Source organism: Delphinus delphis, chromosome 4 (assembly GCF_949987515.2).
Source record: "Delphinus delphis chromosome 4, mDelDel1.2, whole genome shotgun sequence".
Taxonomy (NCBI): domain Eukaryota; kingdom Metazoa; phylum Chordata; class Mammalia; order Artiodactyla; family Delphinidae; genus Delphinus; species Delphinus delphis.
Window position 1 is genome coordinate 35,550,592 of NC_082686.1, and position 13,164 is coordinate 35,563,755.

The following is a 13,164-nucleotide window of genomic DNA, read 5'->3' on the forward strand; positions in this document are numbered from 1 at the left end:
TGTTAGCATATGATATTTGTTTTTCTCTTTCTGACTTACTTCACTCTGTATGACAGACTCTTGGTCCTTCCACCTCACTACAAATAACTCAATTTCGTTTCCTTTTATGGCTGAGTAATATGCCATTGTATATATGTGCCACATCTTCTTTATCCATTCATCTGTTGATGGACACTTATGTTGCTTCCATGTCCTGGCTATTGTAAATAGAGCTGCAATGAACATTGTGGTACATGACGCTTTGAATTACGGTTTTCTCAGGGTATACGATCAGTAGTGGGATTGCTGGGTCATATGGTAGTTCTATTTTTAGTTTTTTAAGGAACCTCCATACTGTTCCCCATAGTGGCTGTATCAATTTACATTCCCATCAACAGTGCAAGAAGGTTCCCTTTGCTCCACAATGGTGCAACTATTTTATTTCTCCTTTTAACTTAAAAAAAGGCAAGTCTGAAAAGCTACATGGCTTTTTTTAAATTATTAAAGTATAGTTGATTTACAACATCATATTAGTTTTAGGTGTCCAGCACAATGGTTCTGAGATATATATATATATATATATATATATATATATATATATATATATATATATATCCTTTTTCAGATTCTTTTCTCTTGGAGATTATTACAAAATATAAAATAGATAGCTAGTGGGAAGCAGCAGCATAGCACAGGGAGATCAGCTCAGGGTTTTGCAATGACCTAGAGGGGTGGGAAGGAGGCTCAAGAGGGAGGAGATATGGGGATATATGTATGCATATGGCTGATTCACTTTGTAGTACGACAGACACTAACACAGCATTGTGAAGCAATTATAACCCAATAAAGATGTATTAAAAAAGAAGACAAATATAAGACTTGGTACCATAAAACTCCTAGAAGCAAACATAGACAAAATATTTTCTGACATAAATTGTACAAATGTTTTCTTAGTCTCTCAAGGCAAAAGAAATAAAAGCAAAAATAAACAAATGGGACCCAATCCAACTTACAAGCTTTTGCACAGCAAAGAAAACCATAAACAAAATGAAAAGACAACCAACAGAATGGGAGAAAATATTTGCAAATGATGCAACTGACAAGGAGTTAATTTCCAAAATATATAAACAGTTCACAGAGCTCAATATCAAAAAAGCAGACAACCCAATCAAAAAATTGTCAGAAGAAGTAAATAGACATTTCTCCAAAAAAAGACAGAGATGGCCAACAGGCACATAAAAATATTCTCAGCATCACCTAATTATTAGAGAAATACAAATCAAAACTACAACGAGGTGTCACCTCACACTGGTCAGACTGATCATCATCAAAAAGTCTACAAATAATAAATGCTGGAGGAGGCATGGAGAAAAGGGAACCCTTCTACGCTGTTGATGGCAATGTAAATTTGTGCAGCCGCTATGGAGGTTCCTTTAAAAACTAAAAATAGAGCGACCATATGATCCAGCAACCCCACTCCTGGGTATATATCTGGAAAAGATTAAAACTGTAATTTGAAAAGACACATGCACCCCAGTGTTCATAGCCACACTATTTATAATAATCAAAACACGGAAGCAGCCTAAATGTCCATCAATAGATGAACAGATATGTGTGTGTGTGTGTGTGTGTGTGTGTGTGTGTGTGTGTGTGTGTGTGTGTGTATATAATGGAATATTACTCAGCCATAAAAAAGAATGAAACAATGCCATTTGCAGCATCATGAATGGACCTAGAGATTATCATACTAAGTGAAATAAGTCAGACAAAGACAAACATTATCTGATATCACTTACATGTGGAATCTAAAAAAATGATACAACTGAACTTATTTACAAAATAGAAATAGACCCACAGACATAGAAAACAAACTCATAGTTACCTAAGGAGAAAATGGGGGAGGAATAAATAAGGAGTTTGGGATTAACAGATACAAGCTACTATATACAAAACAGGTAACCAACAAGGTCCTGCTGTATAGCACAGGGAACTATATTCAATATCTTGTAATAACCTGTAATGAAAAAGAATCTGAAAACGATATATATATGTAACTGAATCACTTTGCTGTACATCTGAAGTTAATACATTGTAACTCAACTGTACTTCAATTAAAAAAAATATTGAGTATAGTTTCTTGTGCTATACAGTAGGTCCTTGTTGGTTATCTGTTTTATATATGGTAGCTTTTATCTGTTAATCTAAACCACCTAATTTATCCCTCCCCCCCTTTCCCCTTTGGTAACCATAAGTTTGTTTTCTAGATACATGGCTTTTTGTACAAAGCTCTGGTAAAAAAAGCCTTTTTTCAAGAAAAAATATTTATCTAATATAATTACTTGATATTATTAATGAAGTCAGCTTTCTATTCTTATGCACATTCTTAGTCTCAATCAGCTAGGCTTGTTTTTAACAAAGTAAAAAAATGTCTTTTCCTTACATGGTCTATTCAAAATTATACTTAATCACCTTCTCCTTTTGTGACTTTGAAAACTAACCTAATTTTAGCTGAATGTGTGACACATAATTGGCAGGATGCTGCAGTAAAAAGAACAAGGAGGATTTAGGTCACCTAAGTGTTATCCCTTAGCAGGTAAATGGTTTTAAGCATGTCATTTAAACTGTCTGGACTTCAATTTCATTATCCCTCAGATTGAAATATTAATGTCTTTCCAATTTATATCAAAGGGTTATGTTTAAGGTAAAATTGGACAATGTAAACAGAGCACTTATGAATGGTAAAGTGTTATGAGAACATTTGCTCTCCTGAACCATGATGTCTACTTATGGGGCTGTGTAAAGCACCATGCTTGAATTTAAAGCTATGATGGAATGCAAGTTTCAGACTTCCCTGTTTGTTAGCATTCCCTCCTTATTGTAGATGAAAATAATGAATCCTTATGTTGCTGGAGACTTTGTTATTTCCTAAGAAGAACACCTCAGAATGGAGGGAATAATCTTTTCCAATCTTGGAAAAACATTACTTTTCTGCATACTGACAGAGAAAGTTATGTTGAGATATTTTACAATTTGCCTCCAGACATAATACATGCTTAAACAATTATAAGATGGTGACCAATTGAGGAAAAATGCTCAAAGTGATAGATTTTTCTATGCAAGATAAAATTACCTAGCCTACAGAAAAAGTGTTAAGATAAATATATATATGGATATATAATTAATGATGATAATTTAAACCAAAGAATAGATTTTAGTCAATACATAAGATAAGCATTTTTATGTCTTAGTTCCTTTACATTTGAATTAGACAGAAACACTTTAAGAGTTCTTTGTCCTTTGTGATAATATAAAGGAAATTGAAGAAACAGATAGCATAAGGCTATTAGGAAAGGCGGGGGAAGACTTAGAGCACTGGTTTTTAAACTATGTCTCTTGAGCAATTCAGAATGCCTCAGCTACCAGGCAGAGAATTAAAGGGGAAACAGAGCAGACAGACTCAAGATCTGCCCTTCTATTTCATCCACAGCAAAGTAGCTGCTTTTTTATTTTTTAACATCTTTATTGGAGTATAATTGCTTTACAATTGTGTGTTAGTTTCTGCTGTATAACAAAGTGAATCAACTATACATATATGTATATCCCCATATCCCCTCCCTCTTGCATCTCCCTCCCACCCTCCCTATCCCACCCCTCTAGGTGGTCACAAAGCACTAAGCTGACCTCCCTGTGCTATGCCACTGATTCCCACTAGCTATCTATTTTACATTTCATAGTGTATGTATGTCCATGCCACTCTCTCACTTCGTCCCAGCTTATCCTTCCCACTCCCCACGTCCTCAAGTCCATTCTTTACATCTGCGTCTTTATTCCTGTCCTGCCCCTAGGTTCTTCAAAACGATTATTATTATTATTTTTAGATTCCATATATATGTGTTAGCATACAGTATTTATTTTTCTCTTTCTGACTTACTTCACTCTGTATGACAGTATCTAAGTCCATCCACCTCACTACAGATAACTCCATTTCTTTTTATGGCTGAGTAATATTCCACTTTATATATGTGCCATATCTTCTTTCTCCATTCATCTGTTGATGGATACTTAGGTTGCTTCCATGTCTTGGCTATTGCAAATAGAGCTGCAATGAACATTGTGGTACATGACTCTTTTTGAATTATGGTTTGCTCAGGGTTTATGCCCAGTAGTGGGATTGCTGGGTCATATGGTAGTTCTATTTGTAGTTTTTATTTTTATTTTTATTTTTTTGTGGTACGCGGACCTCTTACTGTTGTGACCTCTCCCATTGCAGAGCACAGGCTCCGGACATGCAGACTCAGTGACCATGGCTCATGGGCCCAGCCGCTCCATGGCATGTGGGATCTTCCTGGACCGGGGCACGAACCCGTGTCCCCTGCATTGGTAGGCGGACTTCAACCACTGTGCCACTAGGGAAGCCCTATTATTAGTTTTTTAAGGAACCTCCATACTGTTCTCCATAGTGGCTGTATCAATTCATATTCCCACCAACAGTGCAAGAGGGTTCACATGCACGACACACTCTCTAACATTTATTGTTTGTAGATTTTTTGAGGATGGCCATTCTGACAGGTGTGAGGTGACACCTCACTGTAGTTTTGATTTTCATTCTCTAATGATTAGTGATGTTGAGCATCCTTTCATGTATTTGTTGGCAATCTGTATACCTTCTTTGGAGAAATGTCTATTTAGGTCTTCTGGTCATTTTTGGATTTTGGTTTTTGCTTATTTGATATTGAACTGCATGAGCTGCTTGTATATTTTGGAGATTAATCCTTTGTCAATGAATCACTTGGAAATATTTTCTCCCATTCTAAGGGTTCTCTTTTTGTATTGTTTATGGTTTCCTTTGGTGTGCAAAAGCTTTTAAGTTGCATGAGGTCCCACTTGTTTATTTTGTTTTTATTTCCATTTCTCTAGGAGGTGGGTCAAAAAGGATCTTGCTTGAATTTATGTCATAGAGTGCTCTGCCTATGTTTTCCTCTAAGAGTTTGATAGTGTCTGACCTTACATTTAGGTCTTTAATCCATTTTGGGTTTATTTTTGTGTATGGTGTTAGGGAGTGTTCTAATTTCATTATTTTAAATGTAGCTGTCCAGTTTTCCCAGCACCACTTATTGCAGAGGCTGTCTTTTCTCCACTGTATATTCTTGCCTCCTTTATCAAAGATAAGGTGACCATATGTGCGTGGGTTTATCTCTGGGCTTTCTATCCTGTTCCATTGATCTATATTTCTGTTTTTTTTTTCCAGTACCATACTGTCTTGATTACTGCAGCTTTGTAGTATAGTCTGAAGTTCGGGAGAATGATTCTTCCAGCTCTGTTTTTCTTTCTCAAGATTGCTTTGGCTATTCAGGGTCTTTTGTGTTTCCATACACATTGTGCAATTTTTTGTTCTAGTTCTGTGAAAAATGCCATTGGTAGTTTGCTAAGGATTGCATTTAATCTGTAGATTGCTTTGGGTGGTAGAGTCATTTTCACAATGTTGATTCTTCCAATACAAGAACATCGCATATCTCTCCATTTGTTTGTATCAGCCTTAATTTCTTTCATCAGTGTCTTATAGTTTTCTGCATACAGGTCTTTTGTCTCCTTAGGTAGTTTTATTCCTAGGTATTTTATTCTTTTTGTTGCAATGGTAAATGGGAGTGTTTCCTTAATTTCTCTTTCAGATTTTTCATCATCACTGTAAAGGAATGCAAGAAATTTCTGTGCATTAAATTCGTATCCTTCTAGTTTATGAAATTCATTGATTAGCTCTAGTAGTTTTCTGATAGCATCTTTAGCATTCTCTATGTACAGAATCATGTCATCTGCAAAGAGTGACAGTTTTGCTTCTTCTTTTCCGATTTGGATTGCTTTTATTTCTTTTTCGTCTCTGATTGCTGTGGCTAAAACTTCCAAAATTATGTTGAATAATATTGGTGAGAGTGGGCAACCTTGTCTTCTTCATGATCTTAGTGGAAATGGTTTCAGTTTTTCACCATTGGGAATGATGCTGGCTGTGTGTTTGTCATATATGGCCTTTATTATGTTGAGGTAAGTTCCCTCTATGCCTACTTTCTGGAGAGTTTTTATCGTAAATCAGTGTTGACTTTTGTCGAAAGCTTTTTCTGCGTCTATTGAGATGATCACATGGTTTTTATCCTTCAGTTTGTTAATATGGTGTATCACAGTGACTTATTTGCATATATTGAAGAACCCTTGCATTCCTGGGATAAACCCCACTTGATCATGGTGTATGGTCCTTTTAATGTGCTGTTGAATTCTGTTAAATAGTATTTGGTTGAGAATTTTTACATCTATGTTCATCAGTGATATTGGCCTGTAGTTTTCTTTTTTGGTTGCATCTTTCTCTGGTTTTGCTATCAGGGTGATAGTGGCCTTGTAGAGTGAGTTTTGGAGTGTTCCTCCCTCTGCTATATTTTGCAGGAGTTTGAGAAGTATAGTTGTTAACTCTGCTCTATATGTTTAATAAAATTAGCCTGTGAAACCATCTGGTCCTGGGCTTTTTGTTGTTGGAAGAATTTTAATCACAATTTTAATTTCAGTGCCTGTGATTGGTCTATTTATATTTTCTATTTCTTCCTTGTTGTTTAGCCTCTATGTGTTTTTATTTTTTACAGGTTTTTTCCTGTAATTGATATCTAGTCTCATAGCATTGTGGTTGCAAAAGATATTTGTTATGATTTCAATTTTCTTAAATTTATCAAGGCTTTCTTTGTGAACCAAGATATGATCTCTCCTGTAGAATGTTCCATAAGCACTTGAGAAGAAAGTGTATTCTGTTGTTTTTGGATGGAGTATCCTATAAATATTAATTAAGTCCATCTTGTATAATGTATCATTTAAAGCTTGTGTTTCCTTATTTATTTTCTTTTTGGATGATCTGTCTATTGGTGAAAGTGAGGTGTTGGAGTCCCCTACTATGATTGTGTTACTGTCAATTTCCCCTTTTATGGCTGTTGGCATTTGCCTTATGTATTGTGGTGGTCCTATGTTGGGTGCATAAATATTTACAATTGTTATATCTTCTTCTTGGCTTGATCCCTTGATCATTATGTAATGTCCTTCTTTGTCTCTTGTAATAGTCTTTATTTTATTTATTTATCTATTTATTTTTTCCTGTATTTATGTTTATTAAAAACTGCCACAAACAAACAAATCCTGTACAAAAAGCAGCCAGGGCATCAATCACTTTAAAATCATAATCTTGAGAGACACAATTTGCTTAGGACTCCACCGTCTTCTAACTTAGCCATGTAGTCTTCCTCTGCCACGTCTTCTTCTTCTTCGTTACTTTGAAATAGTAGTCTTGAGAGATATTATCGCCTAGGACTCCCTCTTCCTCTGCCTCAGCCACGTCCTCTTCCTCATCCTTGGCCTCTTCCTGTAACAGCTTCCTTTTTCTTAGATTTCACCTTTGGTTCAACATCCATGACAAGTGTATCTAGAGGTAACCTGTCTGGCAAAATAAAATATCAAATGTCATTTCCTCGAATACTCAGTGTTTCCAGCTGTACAGGTTTTTTGTTCTTCAGGGTCATTTTCACAGCTTTAAGATGTATATTCATGGGCTTCCCTGGTGGTGCAGTGTTTGAGAGTCTGCCTGCTGATGCAGGGGACACGGTTTCGTGCCCGGGTCTGGGAAGATCCCACATGCCGCAGAGCGGCTGGTCCCGTGAGCATGGCTGCTGAGCCTGTGCCCTGCAATGGGAGAGGCCACAACAGTGAGAGGCCTGCGTACCGCAAAAAAAAAAAAAAAAAAAAAAAAAAAAAAAAAAAAAAAAGATGTGTATTCATGCTGACATCTACACCTGTGATTGTTCCATGGACCTGTGTTCCATTCTTTAATTCAGTGGTTACAGTTACGTGACTCAATTTCATCAAAATTCTCACGAGCTTCATCCTAGCGGTGCCATCACCCTTTTGGTCCAATAGTACGCAAAACCCAACAACCGAGCGCCGACTGGCTATGAATATCAATAGTCTTTATTTTAAAGTCTATTTTTTTCTGATATGAGAATTGCTACTCCAGCTTTCTTTTGATTTCCATTTGCATGGAATATATTTTTCCATCCCCTCACTTTCAGTCTGTATGTGTCCATAGGTCTGAAGTGGGTCTCTTGAAGATAGCAAATATATGGGTCTTGTTTTTCTGTCCATTCAGCCAGTGTATGTCTTTTGGTTGGAGCATTTAATCCATTTACATTTAAGGTAATTATCGATATGTATATGTTCCTATTAATGTTTTCTTAATTGTTTTGGGTTCGTTATTGTAGGTCTTTTCCTTGTCTTGTCGAAATATATATGTTCCTATTAATGTTTTCTTAATTGTTTTGGGTTTGTTATTGTAGGTCTTTTCCTTGTCTTGTGTTCCTGCCTAGAGAAGTTCCTTTAGCATTTGTTGTAAAACCGGTTTTGTGGTTCTGACTTCTCTTAGCTTTTGCTTCTCTGTAAAGGTTTTAATCTCTCTATCGAATCTGAATTAATTTCTTGCTGGATAGAGTAATCTTGGTTTGTAGGTTTTTCCCTTTTATCACTTTAAATATGACCTGTCACACCCTACTTGCTTGCAGTTTCTGCTGAAAAATCAGCTGTTAAACTGATAGGGATTCCTTGTATGTTATTTGTTGCTTTTCCCTTACTGCTTTTAATATTTTTTCTTTGTAGTTAATTTTTAAAATTTTGATCAGTATGTGTCTTCCCATGTTTCTCCTTGGATTTATCCTGTATGGGACTCTCTGTGCTTCCTGGACTTGATAGACTATTTCCTTTCCCATGTTAGGGAAGTTTTCAACTGTAGTCTCTTCACATATTTTCTCAGTCCCTTTCTTTTTCTCTTCCTCTTCTGGGACCCTTATAATTTGAATGTTTGTGTATTTAATGTTGTCCCTGAGGTCTCTGAGGCAGTCCTAAATTCTTTTCATTCTTTTTTCTTTATTATGCTCTGTTGTAGTTATTTCTGCTATTTTATCTTCCAGGTCACTTACTGTTCTTCTGCCTCAGTTATTCTGCTATTGAATCTTTCAAAGAGTTTTAATTTCATTTACATTGTGTTATTCATCATTGTTTGCTCTTTAGTTCTTCTAGGTCCTTGTTAAACGTTTCTTGTATTTTCTCCATTATCTTTCCAAGATTTTGGATCATCTTTACTGTTATTACTCTGAATTCTTTTTCAGGTAGACTGCCTATTTCCTCTTCATTTGTTTGGTCTGGTGGGATTTTTACCTTGTTCCTTCATCTGCTGCTTATTTCTCTGTATTCTCATTTTGCTTAACTTACTGTGTTTGGGGTCTCCTTTTTCAGGCTTCAGGTTCATAGTTCCCATTGTTTTTGGTGTCTGACCCCTTTGGGCAACGTTGGTTCAGTGGGTTGTGTATGCTTCCTGGTGGAGAGTTCTGTTGCTGTGTTATGGTGAATGAGGATATATCTTGTCTTTCTCGTGGGTAGGCCCGCATCTGGTGGTGTGTTTTGGTGTTTCTGTGAACTTATTATGATTTTAGGCAACCTCTCTGGTAATGGGTGGGGTTGTGTTCCTGTCTTGCTAGTTGCTTGGCATGGGGTGTCCAGCACTGGAGCTTTCTTGTCCTTCAGTGGAGCTGGGTCTTAGGTTTGAGACAGAGATCTCTGGGAGAGCTCTTGCTGATTGATATTACATAGGGCTAGGAGGTCTCTGGTGGGCCAGTGTACTGAAATCGGCTCTCCCATCTCAGAGGCTTAGGCCTGACCTCTGGCTGGAGCACCATAACCCTGTCAGCCACATGGCTCAGAAGAAAAGTGAGAAAAAGAAAAAAGAAATAAACAAAAAATAAAATAAAGTTATTAAAATTTTTTTTAATTGTTAAAGTAAAAAAATAAAAAAAAGTATTAAAAAAAATAGAAAGAAAGAAGAGAGCAACCAAATCAATAAACAAATCTACCAATGATAATAAGCTCTAAATATTACCTACGATAAACATAAAATCAGAAACTATTTAGATGCAGAAAGCAAACCCCAAGTCTACACTTGCTCCCAAAGTCCACCACCTCATTTTGGGAAGATTCGTTGTCTATTCAGGTTTACCTCAGATGCAGGGTACATGGAGTTGATTGTGGAGATTTAATCTGCTTGTCTTGAGGCTGCATGGAGAAATTTCCCTTTCTCTTCTTTGTTCACACAGCTGCTGGGGTTCAGCTTTGGATTTGGCCCTGCCTCTGCATGTAGTTCACCCTCTGGCATCTGTTCTTCACCCAGACAGGAGGAGGTTAAAGGAGTGGCTGATTAGGTGGCTCTGGTTCACTCAGGCTGGGGGGAGGGAGGGGTATGGAATTGTGGGACGAGCCTGCGGCAGCAGAGGCCAGTATGACGTTGCAACAGCCTGAGATGTGCCATGTGTTCTCCTTGGGAAGTTGTTCCTAAATCATGGGACCCTGGCTGTGGCAGACTGCACAGGCTCCTGGGAGGGGAGGTGTGGATAGTGACCTATGCTTGTACAGAGGATTCTTGTTGGATGCAGCAGCAGTGTTTGCATTTCATGCCTGTCTCTGGTGCCTGCGCTGACAGTGGTGGCTCACATCTGTCTGTGAAGCTCCTTTAGGTGGTGCTCTGAATCCCCTCTCCTCACGCACCCTGAAACAATGGTCTCTTGACTCTTAGGCAGTTCCAGACTTTTTCCCGGACTCCCTCCCAGCTAGCTGGGGCACACTAGCCCTCTTCAGGCTCTGTTCATGCATCCAACCCCAGTCCTTTTCTGGGTATCTGACCTCCAAAGCCCGGGTCTCAGCTCCCAGCCCCTGCCTGCCCCAGCCGGTGTGCAGAGAAGTGTCTCAGGCTGGTGAGTGCTGGTCAGCACAGATCCTCTGTGCTGGAATCTCTCCTCTTTTCCTTCTGCACCCCTGTTGTTGTGCTCTATTCTGTGGCTCCGAACCTTCCGCCGTCCCGACCACACCCTGTCTCCACCAGTGAAGGGGCTTCCTACTGTGTGCAAACTTTTCCTCCTTCACAGCTCCCTCCCAGAGGTGAGGTCCCATCTCTATTCTTTTGTCTCTGTTTTTTCTTTTGCCCTACCCAGGTACGTGAGGAGTTTCTTGCCTTTTGGGAAGTCTGAGGTCTTCTGCCAGCATTCAGTAGGTATTCTGTAGGAGTTGTTCCACATGTAGATGTATTTCTGATGTATTGTGGGGAGGAAGGTGATCTCTACATCTTACTCCCCCACCATCTTGAAGGTGCCTCCCAACAGTGTTGCTTTTATCTGATGGAGGTATCCTGAGAAGAAAGAGATTCCACTCATTAAATGAAAAGCATTGATTAAAATATATTTTTTTTAATTTTACTTATTATGTGTATATTCTATATGTTGCAGAAATTAGACCAAGTACCAAGCAAGTATCCTAGAGAATGGGAAAAGGCATACTGAACTGATGTAGATGATATTATGCTTTCATATTTACCTATAATAAACAAGTGTCTAGGAAATATTCTGAAGTGAAAAAAAACACAATGTAAACAAAATGCCAACTGTTGGTAATAAAGGTCACAGTGTTGAATATATAATTAGTGGAAGCTGACTCAGGATAAGAGGAGAGCCCTGAAGAAATACATGAAATGAGATGATGTCCTTGTTCATACTTACCATGTGACTTACCGTGGTTACCACCACCTAGAGATGAAGCATCTGCCTGTTAAAGGTGTTAGATGGTTGGATGTATCACTGAAAAGAGTAAGAAATTAAAGAGCTGATATAGCAGGATAAATTTTTGAGTTAATAATATCAGTAATTAACATTGATAGAGTACTTCCTATGATCCAGACACCTTAAAAATGTACATTCAGTATCTCATGCATATATATCAAAATTATTATTCCCATATATCAGAAAGGAGAGTACATTTTAGAGTGTGGGTTACTTTCCAAGGTCACACAAATGGTAAGCTGTAAAGTAAGAATTTGGACCAGTTGGGCCGAAGTTCATAACTTTAATACTCTACTTCCATTTAACATGAGCAATATCAATGTATTCTTCCAAAATAAAAGTATTGTTTTTTATTTAATCTCAGACTTGACATTTAATGTTCCTTTATAGTTTTAAAAAATTAAAATGGACAAAATTTGTCTTTTTTTTTTCTTTTTTTTTTTTACGGTATGCGGGCCTCTCACTGCTGTGGCCTCTCCCGTTGCAGAGCACAGGCTCCGGATGCGCAGGCTCAGCGGCCATGGCTCACGGGCCGAGCCACTCCGCGGCATGTGAGATCTTCCCAGACTGGGGTACAAGCCCATGTCCCCTGCATCGGAAAGTGGACTCTCAACCACTGTGCCACCAGGGAAACCCCAAATTTGTCATTTTTGATCAATTTTTAGTTGAACATTTGAAAGCAGCACAAGCTCAGTGTTTACTTTCAGGCAGGCCTGGTTGGAATCCCAAATCCATCTTTTACTCCATTCTTACATGTAATACAAGGACAAGAGAACCTACTACATAGGGTGAATTTAAGGGGTAGATGATGTCCTATATAAAAGTGCCTAGTTGAGGGCCTGATCTCTTTGCAATTGTTTGCTCCCTATGATTTCTATTTCATATTCACAGTGTCCTTTGTCATTTATATATATATATCAATGTATATACACAAAAGGCATATGGAAGTCATATAGAGCTATTGTTTGTTCTTATGTTCTTAAAATACTGAACAATTCAGACTAAGGTTACTTCCAATTGTCTCCTAATGGATAAGATTTTCATATCAGTTGGATGAATGCCATAGATTCTTTTTTCTGTGGTCTGATACTATTTTAAAATATTAATATTTCCGTTTGCCTCAGAAATGTTCTGATTACAGACCCTTTTCCCATTTAGGAAGATGAGAGGAAAAAGTGTCCCATGCTCACTGCTCTCTGTTGTCACATCATACTTTGCAGAGAAAAATAAAAGGTAATGCTGGATTTTGACTTTCAAAAGGTCTAAACAAAAGGCAAGCTTTTGCTTCCACAGATGAGATCAGATTCTATAAGGTGAAAGCAGAGGGCAAGAATCAGACAGAATTAGATGCTGATGAAGGTCCCCTAGGAGAAGTTCTGGAAATGTTTTTCTCACTCACAGTGAGGTCAAAAAACCCAAACGAAGGAGGAAATCCTCAATTAAATTTTGGAATCCGGACAGAGGAATCCTGAGCATTGCTTATGGACTGATTGAAAGACATTACAATTTTAAA

At 37.8% G+C, this 13,164-nt stretch overlaps 1 protein-coding gene across 1 annotated transcript; it reads right to left on the reverse strand.

Annotated features, from left to right (window-relative positions):
• Positions 1–7,301: 7,301 nt before the first annotated feature.
• LOC132424022 (small nuclear ribonucleoprotein Sm D1-like) lies at positions 7,302–7,884 on the reverse strand. The gene is given in 2 exon segments (XM_060009845.1): positions 7,302–7,441; positions 7,794–7,884. Coding segments are annotated over 2 exon segments (231 nt in total).
• Between the last annotated feature and the right edge of the window lie 5,280 nt (positions 7,885–13,164).